At 58.7% G+C, this 18,714-nt stretch overlaps 1 protein-coding gene across 1 annotated transcript; it reads right to left on the reverse strand.

Annotated features, from left to right (window-relative positions):
* Positions 1–182: 182 nt before the first annotated feature.
* Positions 183–11,692, reverse strand: TNS4 (tensin 4). Its single transcript, XM_074892025.1, has 12 exons — positions 11,182–11,692; positions 6,489–6,924; positions 5,852–6,276; positions 4,887–4,973; positions 4,241–4,360; positions 3,853–3,945; positions 3,403–3,480; positions 2,912–2,983; positions 1,576–1,744; positions 1,096–1,164; positions 892–918; positions 183–328 (listed from the first exon to the last, which is right to left on the reverse strand). The coding sequence occupies exons 1-12, from the start codon at positions 11,690–11,692 to the stop codon at positions 199–201; spliced, it is 2,217 nt and encodes a 738-aa protein (XP_074748126.1). The 3' UTR covers positions 183–198.
* Between the last annotated feature and the right edge of the window lie 7,022 nt (positions 11,693–18,714).

Raw genomic sequence — 18,714 nt, forward strand, 5'->3', positions numbered from 1 at the left:
AGAGGGTCTCAGAGAAATGTCTCATCCCACCACAGCATGAAATCTTTAACTGAGACTCTTGACGTGACGGTACGTAACAAAAAAATATAAATATGAGCTGTTGCCAAAATGCAACCCAGAAGCAGGAAAGGGTGAGCAGTAAAAGCTCACAGCGGGTGGGCAGCTGCCAGCCCTGAGCTGTCCCGGGGTTTCTGTCCTCTACGGGCCTGGCAGGAGCTTGCAGAGAAGGTCGATGACAGGCGACGCTGACTGCACGGTGTCGTATTCTGCAAACAGGTGACAGAGGTTCTCCGAATCTGTCTGGCTTTTGGCCACGAACCCAAAGATTCTTTGAAAAAGGAGAGAGACTTATTCAGTTTGCATCCAGGAAGCCAAAGGATCCAAAGGATACGCTGAAACTAGCCCCAGCCACAAAGCAAAATCCCGGTTCCAGCAATTCCACCTTGGCCCACTCCCCAATCACGTTTACTTGGAAGCGAAGCAGCCGGGAGGAGTGTTTCTGGCAAGGCCTCCCAGCTGTGAAAAGCTTCTTGAACGCAAGGTAGAGCCAGATAGAAACTCGTCTCCTGAGCCCAGAGCAGGCGAGTCCCTGGGAAGGCTGATGGATTTGGGTGGGGGCTTCCCACCGGAGCGGATGCGGGGAACGGGCCTTAGCCGAGCCTCTCATCAAACCCACAGAGCAAAACCCCCCGTAAAGCTTCACCCATCTGTCCCACATCTCATCCTGCCACCACGTTAACTTTTCTTGCATCCCCTCTTCATTTTAAGGCTTCGATTCTTTGCGGCTCTGCAAAGCTTTGCAGGGCACCCGCTGCAGAGGCGAGGCTGGGCCAAAGCAGCATCTCCCCGCTCCGCAGCTTGGGCTGCGGGAGCTCCCCGCGCGGGTCTTACCTCGAAGACTTGCAGTACTTCTGCCACCTGAGGGAAGAACAGAATTGGATTTGCTCAAAGACTGGTATTTACCTCATTCTATCAGCTGCAAAGCCAAGGTTTATATTTAGCTAAACCCCAGCACATTAAGCCTGGGGTAGGGGCTGCACAGCTGGGGTTTGGGATTTGAAGTGGTGGGGAAGCAGGAGCCCGCCCATAACTCACTTTCTGTTCTGAGGGTCCGTCCCGCAAAACCTGATGGCAGCCAAGGGGTAGTGTCGCCTGAAAAACACCCTGGGGAGGGGGGAGGAGAGTGTGGCGTTAGAGGAGGGACGTTCCCTGGGCAGAGCTGGTGGCAGAAACAGGCGTTTGCAAATTCAAGCCCCACTCGAACTGTTGTGGCTGCTGGGGATGGGGGGGTCCCGCTCCCCAGGGCTGCCCCCGCACCGGCAGCTCTTGGGTTCAGCTCCCGCCTCCCCCCCTTGAGATGCTGCCACTGGCTCCAGCAGCGTCGTGCCCTGCGCTGTACCAGGAGGGGTCAAGCCCATCCCTGGATTACGACACGATCTGTCCCAGCAGGCCGATTTTCCCTGATGCGCTGCAGATCAGCAGCGTTTCCGTGAGCTCTGCCCTGCTCCTCACACCGGCCCGTGGCCGCGGCACCAGCCCAGCAGCCCCGTCCTGACCCTCCAGGGTGGCTCTTACTTCCTCTGGACATCCGTCAGCGTGACACCCTGCTCGGTCACTCTGAAGTGCACGAGGGTGGGAGTGGGCAGCGTCTCCAGCTCGAAGGTGGAGGAGATGGCTTTCTGGATGGCCGGGGCTCCCGTGAGCGTCTCCATGTTCACCGAGTTGAGGTACAAGACGTTGCACACTGCAGGGACAGCACAGAGCCCGGCTCAGCGCGGGCCGCGGCACGCCGGCGTCTCGTGGCGCGGAGCACGTGCAGCGCCGAGCGCGGTGGGGCTGGGCCCGGGGCCGGGTCCCAGGCACCACCCTGCAGAACCGGACGCATGTACGTGGGTCAGATTTGTTTTGATGAAAATTAAAGATTGGGTGACTCAGAAACTCTTCACAAATTTATTTTGGTTTATTTTAATTCTTTGCACTAATTGTTTTAAAAGTCAAAGGATTTAATTTCCGGTTTCTAAATGTCACATTTGGAATTTTTTCTGTTTATTACATATTTCCTTTAATGAAAAGCAGAAATACCCCAAGCCAACTAACAGCTGAAGGCCAACCTAAAACATGACATTTCAGGCTGATCGAGCTGTTTAAAGGGCTGTTCTGGGTCAAACGAAACTTTTCAGCTTGCCAACTTATTTTTCAGAATTTCCACCAAAACAAAGCGGTTCCTGACTCCCCTGACTGCGCCGTGTGGTCTCCTGCCCATTGCTCTCTGCTCTCACCTGGAGCCCACCCACCACATCACCCAGGCTGGGGGCACCCGGGTGTGGGGGGGAAGCAAAGACCCTTCCCCGTCCTGCCGGGCAGTTTCCTTGTGTCTCCCGTAAGGTCCCTCAGCAATTTAAGGTCCCTCTCCTAGAAACTCCAGGTGTTCGTTACCCATCAGTTCAATATCGATTGAAGCCGCTCGGGAGAGAGGCTCAAAACCCAGGGGCTATTTAAGACTTTGGGTCTTGTGGGTCTTTTATCACCCTTGTGACCTCAAGAACTGTCTTTTCAAGCTTTCCTTCACCATCATGAGGACCAAAAGTCTCATTTCTTTAAAAATATCAGGTTCCCTTGCAGGTCCGTGATCTGAGGATGGGAAGAAAACCTGCGGGTACCTCCAGGCTGGGCTAAAGCTGGGAGGGGGCCGTTGCAGCGGCGCCGCAGCGGGGTGACCTGCTGCTGTGCATAGGGACAGCGCTGGCGCCTCAGCTTCTGCTGCCAGCGCTGTCAGAACGGGAGGTGTAAAAAATAGAGCCTGGTCTTTGATAGGGAAGGACTAAAGCTCAAAGCACAGGTCTGTGCCCAGAGCTGGAGCTGCTGCCAGCTCAGCGGTCCCCCCGCGGGAGCAGCCTGCTCCTCTCCTCACCAGCAGTTCTCCTCAGTGGGGACAGCGCGGCTTCGGGGGCGCAGTCAGGGCTGTCTTCTCCGTCAGCAAGATCTGCACAAACGACAAGCAGCAGCACCGCCGCCGCAGGTCAGGCTGCGCTGGGTCACCACTTTGCCTTGGGTGGTGATTCCTTATCTCACACGAGGCCCAAAGACCCGGGACCGCTTAAACGGCAGAGGTTTAGAGCAGCAATTAATTTAAGCGTCCTCCACCTCCCTCTCCTGGCTCTGCTCACCTCTGATCTCCCCACTCCTCCTTTCCCTGCCCACCCCAGCTCACCGCTGCTCTGCTGACCACCCTCCCTCCCCGGCAGAACCTCGGCACCACTGTCCTGCTCTCAAGTCAGCTCTGGCGGGTCCCTGCTCTGCGTCGGCCCCGCTGCAGCGGCCCCCGGGCAGCGCAGCCCCCTCCCCGCTGCAGGACCACCCCCACCTCCCCGCTCGGAGCGTCCCTCCTGCCCCGGCACCTACCCCGGGTGGGGATGCTCAGCTTGCAGGGCAGTGCCAGCGCGGTGATGGAGTGCTGATACACGAAGGCAGAGAGGCTCCCTGCAACACAGAACGGTGGGTCGGGGGGGGCCTGGTGCCTCAAACCTCCCACCCCCACACCTTTGGCCCTGCAACAGCGTCCCGGGGAGCTCAGGAGGAGGGAAGGGGGGGGCTAAGATGGACTATTTGGGGCCTCACGGTGACAAACGGGGGTTTTCCAGCCTCCACCCCATGTTCCTGTTTTGGAGACTACAACCACAGCCCCCCTGGCAGAGCAGCGCGGGCAGGGCGGGGGGCGGGAGGGGCCCGTGCCAGCGGGTGTGCAGCACGGTCACTGCAGAGCAGCCCCGGTCCCGGCTGCAGCTTCGAGGGGCTTCTGGAACCAGCTCCTGGGGCTGCCAGGGCTGCTGCGGGCGATGGCACTGTCCTTACCGAAATACAGCTCCTCGCTGGCTCCTTTCAAGTGCACCCCTTTGGCAGACGACTCGATGAGGAAGTGCCGGACGAGGTCACTGGTCTCGTCACCTGCAAGCGGGACTGAAACAGCGTCAGCACCGGCACGAGCACCTTTATCTCACCCCTGCCCACCCCTGCCCGCCCCTGCCCGCCCCGGGGCCCCATCCCAGGGCACCCACCAGAGCTTCTGCTCTGTGTGGCGAGCGTGGTGCCAGCCCCCATGCTGGGGTGGGATGGGCACACACGGACCCCGCTGCCAGCATCCCTCACAAGCAGAGTCTGCGGCTCCTCAGCTTGTTTTAGTTTGCCTGGTTTCAGTTAAATCCTTGAAGCAAACCCCACCTTTCCGAGTGAGCCCCTGTACCTGTCTGGCTGCCGGATGGAGAGACGGGAACCTTCATTGCCAGCCCAAAAGACCCCCGGTACGACGTGCTGTCCCGCACAACGAACGTGCCTGGCTCCTTGTCCTTCAGCAGCTGGATTGCTGTCAAAGCACAGGCGGAGGCTCAGCCAAGCAAAACAGGTGGAACCTCCCCACACTGTGTTTCGTGTCCGGCTGATGCTCTCGCGGGGAGTTGTTCCTTGGCAGCAGCGAGAAAAACGCAGGAGCGTTTGCTGAGGACACGCACGTCCCTCGTGCGGGTACCGGCTGCGGTGGCCCTGCAGACTGAGGGTCCCGTGGGTCCCTGCGGTCCCCAGGACAGAGCCAGCCCTGCCCGGGCTGTGCTGAGCAGCCGCACAGTCAGAGGCAGGAGGAGCTTTCCTGGACTTGAGCGGGGGACAGAGGGGCTGTGGCACAGCCTGTGGTTCTGAGCCTTCCCCCTAGACCTGTGAGGGGCTCTCTGCGCCTGGCAGCCCCCAGTATGCTTTGAATTGCCATCATCGAGTCCCCCCAGGACCTCAGCACGGGCAAGAGCTGGACTGAGGTGCTGTGAGGAGGCAAACTCCAGCCTGGAAACGAGTCTGAGCAGCAGATGGGGTTACCCCAGCAGAGACAGTCCCTGCCTTACCTTGGTCCCGGGTTATGCTCGGCTTGAACCAGTACTTCGATGTGTCCATCACAAACTTCATGGTGGGCTGCCCAGCCCTGAGGGGACCTGCAAGAGACCTTATGGCGTCAAGGCCGGCAGGGGACCTGGAAGACCTTCACAGCAGACATCACTGAGCAGGCCACAGTCCTAGCAAAGAGATTTCTCTTTCAGGCTGGCCAGGGTTGAAGCTTTTTTTCAGTCCTTTTGAACAGAGCTTCCTCCCTGCTCCTCAGAATAATTCATTCTCCATGTAATTATCTCTCTTGGCAGGCTGCGGTGGAGCGCAGAGGCAGCACGTGGAATCCCCCGGCAGTGCCAGTCTGCCCAACCCTGCACAAGTCCATCAGACCATGGGGATTTACACCAGCTGAGGATCTGACCCACAAAGCCCTCCTGCTATTCCCATAAGAATCCCAATTAAAACCCTCTACCCCGAGAGCTGCCTCTGCTAATCTCCTCCAGAGAACAACAGCCCCATTGTTTACCCTTGAATGAGGGACCTTATAAACTTTGGTACCTTTAGACGTCCTCCGGAGCAAACTGGAACCCTGACCCCTCCTCCCCACCCGTTCTGTGTCCACAAACAAGCATGAAACGACAGAACGATGGTTCTCGTTCTCAGGTACTCTAAATACGTGTATCTGCATCTCCCTGAGGGGCCCCGAGCGTTTCTGCCTGCTGAGCAGGTGTCCCAGGACCCCGGCGGGCAAAACGCCGTGGCCAGAGCAGGGCCATCGGCAACGGGCTGGAGCCCACCGCGAGCCCCGCAACCCTGAGGGGATACAGCGAGAATTTCTGGCTCCAGCAAGGACCTCCTGTCCCTCACGCCTGTAACCCGCAGATAAACCAGAGTAAAGGGCTGTTTGCTCTCCCCTTCCGGGCAGCTGTTGGGGTCTACAGCTCCTTCCCCCCAAGCCCGGCCCTGCAGCAGGGAGGTGACTTACTGTCCGAGAGGCAGGAGAGCGCCGGTGCCGACAGCGCGTTGTTCAGGCCACCGAGCCTCGAGGCCGGGCTGCAGCTGGGAGGGGGGGTCTGTGTGACAGAGGTGGGGGGCACTTTGGCCAGCCCGGAAGACACATCTCCTTGTTCCAGGCACCCGTTGACCAGCAGCACGGGGATGTCGGCTGCGGAGTTGAGGATGGAGGGGGGGCAGCTGCTGGCCTGGCCCTTCTGGGATGGCGAGGTGTTGGCTTTGGCGGGGCAGCCTGCCCTGGGCTGGGGAGGACTCAGCCCAAAAGCTTCTCCAGAGTGAGACCTCGGGGAAGGTGGGCAGGGGCTGCCCAGGGGGCTGGCAGGGGATGGGCAGTCAGCAGAGCGGCAGGCAGCCGCGTGAGCATCCACGTCGTCGGTGTGAAGCGAGTGGGTGCTGCTGCAAGAGGGAGACAGAGAGCAGGAGGGGATCAGGGGGGTTGTTTACCCGGGAGGTGAAGCACAGCCCACCCCAGAGACCGTGCCAGCCCCGCGGGGCATCGACTGCCAGCCTGGGGAAGGAGCTCTTGGACAGTGGGACTTGGGGTAACCGCCCTGTGCCCCTTCCATCCCCAGCATCAGCCCGAGATGGGGACCCAAGGTGACATTTACCTTCCAAGGATGTAACTGGTGTCTGAGCCGGGGCTCGTGGAGAGCAGGGAGACCCAGCTGCTCCTCTGCTGGGCCCTCACCATGTGCATGGGCTTCAGTAAATTGTCGAAGCCCGGGGAGGTGCCGAGGGCGCTGGGGCCGTAGGAGATGCTGTCTGCCCGGCACTGCGGGGGCACAGCGATGCACTCCGAGGCTTTGCTGCAGGGCGGGGAGGCAGCGCAGCTCAGGGCGCCTGGGCGGGGGCTCGGGGGTCCAGGAGGGCTCGAGAAAACCACGCTGCCACTGGTGCTGTAGTTGCCTCTGAGAAGCCCTTTTTGGGGCAGGAAGCCATTGCCCTGGGGTGACCTTGAGAACGGCGTGGCCGAAGGGCTGGGGGAGCCCTGCAGCAGCTCTGGACACGGGGCTCTGCCCGGCGTCATCTCTATGTATTTAATGTCTGCAGGAGGAAAGAGCAGGACGTTACCGATGGAGCGTTCGAGGCGGGTTCGATAGCTAAGCTCTGCGGGGCACACGTGTCTCTGTTCTTTTGCTATCAATTTTGGCTCTGGTTTGGATGCCCTGCAGGGCTGCTGGGCCCAGGAGAGGACCCCCAGCTCTGCAGGGAGATCCCATGGCCCAACGCTGCCCTTCGTTAGACTCAATAAGGGCTGATTGCTCCACAGCCACCAAGCCAGTGACCCACGGCAGTGCTGGCGGGCTCCCAGGGAAGAGGAGTTACTCGCGGTCACGTCTGAGTGCACAGACCCCCCCGCCGGCATCGCAGCGCCGGTGCTTGCCGAGACCTGCGGCGAGCGGCGAGTGTTTCCTCCAGCAGCCGCTCTGTTTGTACCTGACTCAAGAGAAAAACATCTGGCTGCTCCCCCCGGGGATGACATCAGGCTCCGAGGGTGCCCACAGCCGCGTGGCCCTGCACACCCCCTGAGCTGGCTGGGGGGGCAGCATGGGGGACGGCACCCAGCCCCCAGGCACGGCCGGACATCCGCACCTCCAGCAACGCTCACACCACCCGCAACACCCGCAACACCCGCTCTGTGGCTGCGGGCGGGAGGCAGAGGGAAGCCACGGGGGACACGGGCAGTTGCAAGGCCCCAGGTCAGCCACGGGACTGGCCACACCAGCCACAAGCGCATGGCCCAGGGCAGGGGCTGGCTGCTCTCCCTTCCCCTCTCCCACCCTGCACAAGCCTCTTTAGAGAAATAATTTCCAAGGCAGTTTCTGTGTCCATGCCCTGCTCAGGGTTTCTCCCTGCTCTCCCTTTCACACTTGGGGCAGGCAAGGCATCTCCTAACCCCTGTGCTTGACATTATTTATATGGTAACACATCACTTGCTCCAAGACCTTCAGTGATCAAGGACAAGGGGGTGCCCGGCTCCCCAGGTGCCTGCTGCACGTCAGTCACTGCGTTCCTTGAACAAGGCCATAAATTCTGGCTGAGCTAGAAGATGCCTTTTAACAAGAGACACTCAGACTTGATTTAAGGGCTCGCAGCAATGGCGAATCCATCACCTCCCCAGAGAAGCTGTTCCCGTGGTTAATCACCTCTGCTGGTAGGAGCCTGGGCTTCCTTTCTAGTCTGAACGTGCCCAGCTTTGTTTGCAGCTCCTGGTTCTCGCCCTGCCATGGAGTTCAGGAAAGTTCCCCTTCTGAAAGGTGTTTCTTGGAGAGAGAAAAACCTTTTTGCTGCAGCAATGAACAACTGCTCCTAACAGCCCTGGCTCCCCAGCAGTTGATGTGATGTGGCTCGGTCCTGCCCCGGGTCCTGCCGGTGAGGGCAGTCGGCTGGGGCAGAGCCGCTGGCTCCAGACTTGCCAAGCGCTGCAGACCCTGTTTACTGCAAAGAACAACCAGACCTCTGGGGCATAGAGCCTGACGAGCAGGAAAAGCACAAGTCTGTACAAAAGTTACTCTCTGAGCCCCTTCTCTGTGCCGATCCCAGCGCGGGACGGGATCGGCACGGCCAGCAGAGAGCCGCCGAGGAGGCGCCGGGTAAGCCAGAAGGGCTGGTCCCCAGTGGGGCCGCAGCTGGACCACGCACGGGAGGGAGCCAGAACCGCAGCCTTCCCCTCCACACCCCGGCTGCCGCGGGCAGCCAGAGGCAGCTCCGCCAAAGCCTGTCCTCGGGAAGGCTCTGGGGCCACGTGGTGCTGGTATCAGCGTGCAAACCCTTACAGCAAGCTCTGGGCCAGATGCTTTTTGTCAATGTCTCTCTCAAAAGGGGAGAAGAAATGGGGATTTTAATTGCCCTTTAAAGAAAAAATAACCAAAAAGCATCTGCACACTGGGCTAACGAGGCCTTTTGCCTCTCTGCCTTTGCTCCTGCTTATCAGGTGCGGTTAAACCTCAAATATTTGCTTAAGACCTTGGCAAGTTTTTCAGCATCAAGGAGCGGCAAAAGTGCCTCAAACACAGAGCCCAGCTGTCACACACGCTGAGACCCTCTCCTCTCCTCTCCTCTCCTCTCCTCTCCTCTCCTCTCCTCTCCTCTCCTCTCCTCTCCTCTCCTCTCCTCTCCTCTCCTCTCCTCTCCTCTCCTCTCCTCTCCTCTCCTCTCCTCTCCTCTCCTCTCCTCTCCTCTCCTCTCCTCTCCTCTCCTCTCCTCTCCTCTCCTCTCCTCTCCTCTCCTCTCCTCTCCTCTCCTCTCCTCTCCTCTCCTCTCCTCTCCTCTCCTCTCCTCTCCTCTCCTCTCCTCTCCTCTCCTCTCCTCTCTCCCATCAATGTGTCCCCTATTGCTGCAGCATCTGTCACATTAAATCCCCCCGCGTGGTTTCCACCAGACACGAACGAGCCCCTCACACAGACTCTGGGCACATCAGTCTCCTGCCAGCCCTCACATCAGGTGACCAGCTCGCAGGGAGCTTACACCTCGGGCAAAAAGGAGGGGCATGGAAATTATCCAGAAAGCACAGCGGGGCCCTGTGCAGCCCTGCTCAGCGTGGCTGGGGAGGGAAGGGAGGCAGGAGCCCAACGGCAGCGGTGCCACGGGGCCGGCTGGTCGCACGGCTGGAGCAGAGGGAGGTGGGTGAGCAGGGATGCTGTGAGCAGTAGGAAGTTTGTGTGAAAAAGAAGAGCTGCTGAAAGAAAATGAAAGCTGAAGTGAGGCTTTTCCCACTGAATTCAGGGCCAGATTTCCAGATGTTCAGTTCCACACTTGGAGCCAGATTTTCAAAACCACCAGCACGAGCTACCTGCTGAGCTGCTCGGGACTCCAGCCCTCGAGCGATGCCTGAAGAGGCGGCATCTGAGCACTAGTCTGGGGAGCCAAGAGCTGAACTTGCACTTTGTCACGGTACTTTATCTGCAAGGCCACCCGCCTCCATCCCAGCGGCTGCAGGGGCGCCGTCTGCTCCAGAACCGCCCGAGCCCCGCGTGCGCTCGCTCCGCTCCTGACTTGGGCTCAGCTGCTCCCCGGCTCGTGCGCCGGGACCCCCCAACCTGCCGGGCTGCAGCTCAGAGCACTCGCAGACACGCGCCTCGTCCTCCTCCAACCCCACGGTCCTCAGGGGAACGTTTGCACGAGGGCTCAGGGAGAACAGAATTTTTGTCATGCTTTAACATCCTCTTGTTTGACCTTCCTCTGGAAAGAGGCCTAGGGACAGATTTTCAAGGTATTTCTGTGTCTGAAGACACAGATAGGCAACAAGGCTCTTCAGAAGCAGTGGGGCTGTACCTTCAGGCACCTAAACACGTCACAGATCTGTCCCCCAGCGCACCAGAATGCTTGTGGCAGCGTGCAACGCGCTGCCTGCTTGTGTTGCCCTTGCACAGTGTGTCGGGCGGCAAACACACTGCAGAGGAGCCACAGGCAAGAGTGTTTGGCTCAGAAGCAGCACACGCAGCAGAGCCCGGATCACAGGGATGACAGAGGAGTGTTGCAAAAGGGTTCACGTAAGGCACCCAGGCATGAGAGCAGAAAGAGGGGGTTGGTATGTGCCGCTGATGTTCTGCCTTGTGTATGCCAGGTATGCTGCCGGAGGAGTGCACAAGCCCTGGAAGAAGAATTTCCCTGGCAAAATGATTGGGAACATTTAAATGGGATGGTTGTGTAACAATCGGTACCTTAGCCCAGGGCTTTGGAAATCTGGCTACAAATCCTTGTGCTTCCACAGGTCAAGTATGACCCTGGGAAAGGCTCCACTGCCCTGTGGTAGAGCGGGGCTCTGCTGCGAGGGTGAGCACGCTCCAGCCATCGCAGCCAGAGGTCAGCGCCTGTCCCGAGTCCTTGACGGTAATAACTTGGATCAGGCATTTTCTGAGAGCTACAAGCCCCATTTCTAACGAGAAATGTTTTCTCCAAACACAGGGAAACAAACATCAGGTTGAATTAAGGCTGTTCTCCCTGTTTTCTTTTGGCTCCTGTTGAGCTAGCTGGACACGAGACGTTTCAAAAGTGGTCACACTGGGGCCACTTCAGCACGTGAGTTAGGTAGAGCCTGGATACACCGTTTGTTCTGCTGCTTTACGTGAAGCCCCAGTGTCAGCAGACACACCCCACACTGGTCCCACTGGGAACGCTGGCGGATGTCACCGATGCCCCTCTCCAGCCCTCCCCAGGCACACAGGACCCCATCCTGCCCACTGGGGCTGGAGTGTGGCCGGCGGCTCTGCCCCGCACCTCCCTCTGCCTCTTGCAAAGGGTTTTCACCAGGGCTGAGCTGCGCTGGCTCCACCGCACCACCAGCACCTTTTGCCTCACCTATTGCCTCCGGACCTTGTTTCTTGGTGGCGGCAGCATCGCCCTGGGAAAGAGGTTGAACCACATCCTTCACCGGCTTGCACGTGAGCGGCTGAAAGGTCGGATCGATTTCTAGGATCAGCTGGTTGAGACTCTCTATTGATATGTCCAAGGTAGGAGACACCACGTGAACCTCGGGGTCTGTGCCGGTGTCCTCCTCCTCCTTCAGCTGATACGGGGCAGCGGGTCTCTCTGATGAGGGGTCCTGCTGCCCCTTCCCCTGCGCATGAGCAGCCACACGCTCGAGCACGGGGTGGGGCCCGTACAGCCCTGCGCCGGGAAGCAGGCGTGCGTTGGTGTGCACCACCGCGGACGGGGCAGCCCAGCCCTCCGTCGAGTAGTAGGCGTACTTCATCGGCAGCGTGGAGCAGCCCGGGTACCCCGCCGGGTGCAAGCTCTTGCTTTCCTCCTGCGAGGAAACACACACAGTCTGTCCAACACGCAACACATGGTTTTGTATGACCTGTGACATGGTTTGGTTTTCTGGTTTGACGGCTTAGAGTCCAAGGGAAACCTCCTCCTCCTCCTCCTCCTCGCCTCCCTTTCTCCACCAGGGACCTCAGACCCCTTCTTCAATCCAGCGGCTCAAGCGGGAGAAGAATCTAAGGAATGCAGAGAGAGGAGCGGTTACACAGGCATGCCCCGGGCAGGAGCAGACTTCAGCGGAAAAGTCTATAAAAACGGGGATTTGGAGTGCAAAGCTGGAATTCAGCTCATAAGAAAACAAATCATCCCGTACTGCTTTTCCACCCCACTCCAGCCCCGGCTCCTGGTGCCACAGTGCATCTGGGCAAGTGCAGGGAGGATTAGTCTGCAACAGCTTTTCAGGATTCAAAGGCCTAAAAATGACATTCTGCTTTATTTGCATAGTGCTTATTTTCTTCATTAGGAATGAAACGAAGTATCACTCCAACAACGTTCACACGGGACCCTGACCCTCGGAAGGCACCCGGAGAGGCAAGCGAGCCCGGAGCCACGCAGGGCAGACCTGCAGTGGGCCAGCGCGAGGGAGCTGCCTGCCAGAGCAATGTTCTGCGAGCGGGTGTACATTTAATCTGAGGCTTTATTTCGCTGGTACGATGTGAGCTGAGCCCTGGAAGCCTGGGTATGCAGCTGCTTTCTCAGTCAAGGCGCTGCTCTAGGAATCTGAGTGCTATTAAATTCTGAATACTCTCTGGCTTTGCTTTAGATAGAAAGTATTTTTTAGTTCACCATTAAAAAATGCACGGCAGAAAGTCGGCTTCCCTTGAGAGGCTCTAGGCACAAGGTCCCACGGCACTGTTTGGAGGTGGGGAACTTGTCCAACTCCATCAGCAAACCAGTGGGGTCCCCCTTGGCTCTGCTCTCCCTCAGGTCGTCTGCACAGAGCTGCAGCTCAGAGAAACTCACTGCCACCACACGGACCGGGGGAACCGCGCTCATTTGTTTCGGGATGAGGAAAATCAGCCCGTCCCTCTCCGTACCCACCGGCGCAGCCAAAACCCAACGCAGGGGACATCAAAGCCAAGCACCTTCCCCACGCCCGTTCTGCGCTGGCTGCATGGGAGCATGCCCGTCCTCTCCGGTCCTGGGGGGAGGGCAGCACCGGCAGGGACCACGGGCTGGGGACCACGGGATGTCCCGGGAGTCAGAGCCGAAGGCTACAGCTCCCTCCTCCATATCCTGCGTGGATCTGGTGTGTAATACATGCAAACAGTGGGCTACACTTATTAAAACATTTGTCCTTTCCTGCATCAGTCTTGAATGACTGACTTATTTACTTGCCTATCTCAGATTGATTAACTATGGAGTCACAGGATGAAGAAAGAGCCACGTTGCCCTGGGGCAGCCGGTCCACAGCCCGCCGTGGGCGAGGGCAGGGGTGCTGGGCTGGCGCGGTACGTCATGTCTGGTGAGCGGTGACTAATTGCCCTGCTGGGTGTTGAGAGCCGTTACAGAGGTGGCTCAGAACAGGCCAGCTTTGCCCTCGGTGAATTATATAACCCTGGAGAAACCTCCTCTTGCTGGAGAGACACCCAGAATAGCACAGACTCATGAAGATTAGTGAATTAGAAGCAAAACATTGCTGCTGCCTGCTGCTGCTCAGAGCGTAGGGCACTCGGCGTGGCTGCGGAGCATGAGTCACACCGTTAACGCTCTCGAAAGAGCTCGGTGAGGTTTTTAAGGGCTGCAGAAGTGAATGAATACTTCAAACCCATTCAGCTTCCTCCCAGCCCTGACCCCACCGTGTCTCCTGAGCCTCTGATAGATTTTATTTACAGGACCGGCAGGCTGGTCCCTAAGGAAGGCTCAGGAGCAAGGACATGTCCTGCACCAAGACCTGCGCTGCGGAAAGGAAAGCGCCTCTGGGAGGCAGCTGCTGTGCCTTTAGCTGCAAATTAGAGACACGCAGCATCTCCGAATTGTAACGAACTGATTAATACACAAACTGATTAAGACACGCAGCCTCCAGGCCTTGGGGCCCATACTCTGCCCCAGCCCTGCCAGGAGAGGGACAGAGTCGGGAGCAGGTTGTCCCTGCGGAGGGCTGGCTGAGAGGGGATCTATCAGAAAACGGGAAAAAGGGAAGAGCTGGAGCTGCGGGTGGCTGCTGCCCAGGCTCGGGGGCGGGCAGGAGAGAGGCACAGGCTGCTGCGGTGGGGTCCCTGCTGCGCTGCTCTGCCTCGGCACTTCTGGACCCAAACCCCAAGGCGCAGAGGGTGCAGAAGCAGGCTGGGACCCGAATTCCCCTTCCCCCGGGCCAGCCGGGCTGGCCGTGCCGGGGCTCTGCCCACCTCTGGGCTCCTGCCTTGGAGCACGACTGGGCCGTGACGCCGCAGGCACCGCCGCGAGAAGCGCAGCGCAGTACAAGGCTTGGAGGGAGCGTTTGTTAAGTATAAAAAAGAAGAGTCATTCCAGGTCAAAGACACAAGCTAGATGGAGTGAAAATTGGATTCTCCCCTGGGGAGAAGAACTGCCTGGCTCCAGTCAGCGTCCACAAGACAAGGCTGGTTTTAATTTAAGTAGGTACAGAAATAACGTGCAGTATGCATGAACCAGGACTGTCAGGGGGTTCCAGGAGCATGCACGCAACAGCTTCCCTCCTCTCTTGTACTCCTGCCCTGAGTTTTTGATCTTTCTCATGCCTGATGCTGCCAGAATTAGCCTCCAAACCTCATTTCTCCTCCCTTCCCTTCTCTGGGTTAAAGTGAGAGGTCTCCCAGACTCCTCACAAGAATTTTGAGCCTCAGCTGCAGGCTCTTCTGCTCAGAGGAAGGAAGGAGGAGAAGGGCTTGGGTGAAGGAGGTTAATCACAAGGTGGCCTTTAGCACTAGCACGGTGCAGCCATGAGAAAGACAAACGCTGCCCACAGACACTGGGACTTTCCAAGAGCAACCAGAAATAGCAGCACCCTCGAGCGCAGCCCCGGCGAAGGCTGGGCAGTGTCCAGCTGTGCCCCCCGCGCAGGGAAAGGGGCTGGGCTGGCACGACAGGATGGCGAGTGCTGGCAGGGAGCCTGTGTCGCACGGCGAAGCCGACGGCACCTCCGTGCTGTGCCATGAGGCGCGATGCCCTTCGCGCCAGCGGCAGCAGCAGCGCGAGCTCTGCAACAGAAGCGTCGCAGCCCTGGCAGAGGTGACCCCGGCGCTGCAGACGGGCCGCACAGGGCTTGGCTGGGCGGCTGCACCGGGGCTGGGAGGGTTTGCTGGCTGTGCAGAAACACTGGGGGAAGGAGCACTGTTGTTTGAGCTAAGACAAGGCTAGCACAAGAAGAAATGGAAATAAGCTGGCCACAAACACAACTAAACTGGAAATTACAGAGTTTCTGCTTCTGGAAACAGACTGTGGAACTGAATTCCCCCTAAAACAAAGGACCCCAGTCCTCCCCTCCGCCTCCAGCCCAGCTTGGCAGGCAGCCCCCTGACATGAAAAGGAGCTGGGCTCGGGGGTCGGAGCTAGAGCACTCGTGTGGGGCTGTGGAGTGCCGAGGCGGGAGGTGGGGTGCTGGGTTTGGAGGGCTGCAGGGTGCCTCCTGGGCGGCGGCAGGAGAAGCAGGGTGCCCTTGGGCCAGGGCTGCACCAGACACACCCCGGCGGTTAGATAACCGCCTGCACACCCTCCCCAGAGCCACCAGGCACAGCCCAGCCAGGCTGGAACAGCCACATGGACCAGGCCCCGCTGATCCCGCGTGGAGCAAAGTCCCTCTGGGCAGGGCCCTGTCCCGGCTTTGTCCGCTGGGGCCCGGCGAGCTCAGCGCAGACCCCCAGCTCCCCCTCCGCCGTGCTGGCTCTCCCCCAGGCTTCGGCAGATCAGGCAAGGCGGCGGCGATGCCGAAAGCTGCTGCTGGGTTTTGCCTGGCAGCTGCACACGTGGAGCCCTGGGCGTCCCAGCGCGGTTATTTGGAGCAAAGACATACGAGCCGGGACACAGGCTCGTTCCCCGTCTGCACAGAGACCCCAGAACAGCAGAGCCAGCTGCCAAGTCTGGGTTGTTTTTCCCTGCAACGTGAGCCCTGGGAGCCTCCCCATGACGAGTTGGTTACACATCCCCTCACCAGGAAGAGCAGATGGAACTGCTGGGACACCCAAGATTTCCAGAGCTCACTACACCCAGTTTAATCACTGCAAGGGCTGCCGGGTGACTCGCCTAGATTAGCAGGGCGTGCTGATGAGGTTGAGGAAGAAAGTTCCCATGGTTATGGTGTGTTTTGCCTGCTGAGCGGGGAGCGCAGCGCTATCACACAGCTAATGTTAATGTACCCCCAGCTGAGGGGGGGGCCAGCACCTGGAGCATGAGGCAGCTGGTGCCTGAGGAGGGGCAGCCCTCCCAGCGGCCGGGGGGAGAGGGGGGACTGACAAAGCTGCCTCCCTCCTTGCTCAAACAAGAATAATTAGTTCAGCAGCAAAAAGAAGCCTTTATGACACCCCAGGCAGCACTGCTAACTCTGGGTATTTGACCAGCCCCAGGAGCCCCGTGGCAGGGCAGTGGCCGTGTGACCGCTGCCGAAGGACGACTGCTGGGGTGGCGAGAAGCTCTCCAACGCCAGCCAGCAGCAGAAGCTGTCGTCCCGCAGCGATCCCCCTGCCAACAGCCCCAGTGCTTTGCCTTTTGAGCAATGTTTCAGGCTTCTGAAAGGGTCTCCTGGGGTTTTGGATGAGGAGGGTTATTAGTAATGTCGAAATTGCTACTCAGATAACTCCCCCTCCCAGTGCCATGCTCCCTTTTCTCTCCCAGGACGTCTCTCTCCCCTTTGGCAAGAGCTTCTCTGGGTACAAGATGAGCAGCAGAGCCCGGTGCCCCGTTCCAGGAGAGGTCCTGGCGTGGCCAGGAGGGTTTTCCCTCCAGCTCTGTGCAAGGGTGAGCAGTGGACACAGGAAGCTCAGGGAGGGGGCAGCAAGCAGAGCACCTTTAGAAAAGGGTGTCTGTCCAAAACCAGACTAAATGAGCTAATCCTGAGAATGTTTGAGATGAGTTGCAGGAATGTCAGACTTTCTAGACACACTAAGAAGCTCCTCAGAGCACCAGCCTAGATGTTTCCCTTCTGAGACCACAGGCACGTCCCACCTCCAGCCCCTTGGGGGCCTGCACTGGGCAGTGTTATTATGATGGAAGATGCAGCACAAGAGGCCGTTTCCCTGCGTTTCAGAGGTGCCAAGGGGAGGGAGAGGATGGGAGCTGCTGCACAGAGGGTTCTGCAGACCTTTAGGCATTCCAGAGGGACACTGTACACCTGCACTCTCCCGTGCGTGTTCCCTTGAGCGTACAGCACCGCATCCCAGGGCTTGAAGCCTTCTGAAGCAGCAGACGGTGCTCCATGCTCTTCTCTTGGGTCCAAGGGACAAACAGCACAAGGTGGGACTAGATACTCTTCCTCCCCTCATCAGACCTCCATCTTCCTGCCATGCATCTGCCCACACAGGCAGTGTATCTGCAGGGCTCTGTGGAGCTTCCACGCTCTCATCCCAATGCTCTGCTCTGCTCTTACACAAGGACAGACCCTCAGGACCCTGGTTTTGGTTTCGCAGCATCTCTTGATGCTGACCTGAGTCACGATGCTTCGACCTTGCTGACTGTCAGTGGCTTAAGAAAGTACCATGGTACCACAGAACCTCGACTAACGTGCAGCCAGCCGATCGTCCTCCCGAGCCCTCCGCAAAGCACTGCCTCCACCTAGTCACACTTCTTGCTACCACGTGGCGTTTTTATTGCCTTGAACTCTCATCGCTTCGCCCCAGTGAGCCTCCCACTGAAAAGCAGGGTGCACACACGCAGACACACCGTCACCGCCTCATTTCTACCGGCTGAATTCACTCCAGGCAGAGTGAACGGAGCATCTCGCACCACTTGTATGGATGCACAGTCAACAAACATCACTGGAAATCTTAAATAGGCTTCAAACTCTGGGTGAATAAGAAAGGTAATTGCTAATAAAATAAACCCCACAGACTACTGAGAAAAGTCCAAACCCTTAGCCTGAGCAATAAGAATAATCCCATGCCGTTTCTCACAGAACATCCAGCAGCCTTCCCCACCCAGGATAAACACCCCTGGGTCTCTGCCAGCCAGCAGCATTGTTCAGGCAGGAACAACCATGTCTTGGCTTATTTGAGATCTCTGCAGCAGATTTCTCCCAAGGCACAAGAATAATCACCAGGTAAATGCAAAGCAGCAGCAGAAGACAGAGAAGTGATGGGAGAGAGGAACTGACACAAACTGCAAATAACATTAACATGGAGGGTTGAAGGAAAAAAAGGACTTGAAAGACACAGAAAAGGCAGCGATGGCCCTTGAAATCAGCACTCAGCAGGTACCTGAGCTGCAGCGGCTCGTCCCCTCTCCTGCACACCGCTCTTGCTGCAACACCTCCAACGGCACCTTGAGCTCCTAAAATCAGCACAAGGGTGAGTCTGTGCAAGGACTCAGTCCTCTGGGAGCCTTGGATTTAACGGGAGCCCAGTCCCTCCCACCTGGGCTGAGCTCTGCTCGCCGCCCCTCCGTGCGCAGGGTGCAGCCCTGCTCAGGCCAGGTGTGATGCAAGAGGGAAGGCCCAGACGCCGGGATACAACCCGGAGCAGCGCGGCGCTGGCAAGAGGCCCGGCTGCCTCCAAAACACGCTGGCACAGGAGGGCTGAGGGCAGGGAGCTGCTCACGGAGCAGCTCGGGAGGATGACTTTCAGCTGGTGCGGAGCAAGGTAACGTTGCTGGGAGCAGCTGAGGATTTGATGCTCCAGCCGCTGAGGGCCAGGGCTGCGCTCTGCCCCTGCAACCCCCCGTGGGTCAGCAGGAGCCCAAACCCAGCACTCAGCCTCGGCACGGGCCCCCACACAGCTCGGGGAGGGAGAACGGACGGGGACCGTGCTTCAGCCTCGTCGGCTGTAGGCTGGGAAAATAAATGAAGAGGGAACAAAAAGCACAGGGCTCCCTCCTCTCCAGCTGGGGTGACAGACTCGTGGTTTCTCTCTGCTCCTCTCCAGAGGTATCTGTGGCTCCCTGGCACAGAGGGCACCGACAGAC

Source organism: Strix uralensis, chromosome 22, assembly GCF_047716275.1.
Source record: "Strix uralensis isolate ZFMK-TIS-50842 chromosome 22, bStrUra1, whole genome shotgun sequence".
Lineage (NCBI taxonomy): Eukaryota > Metazoa > Chordata > Aves > Strigiformes > Strigidae > Strix > Strix uralensis.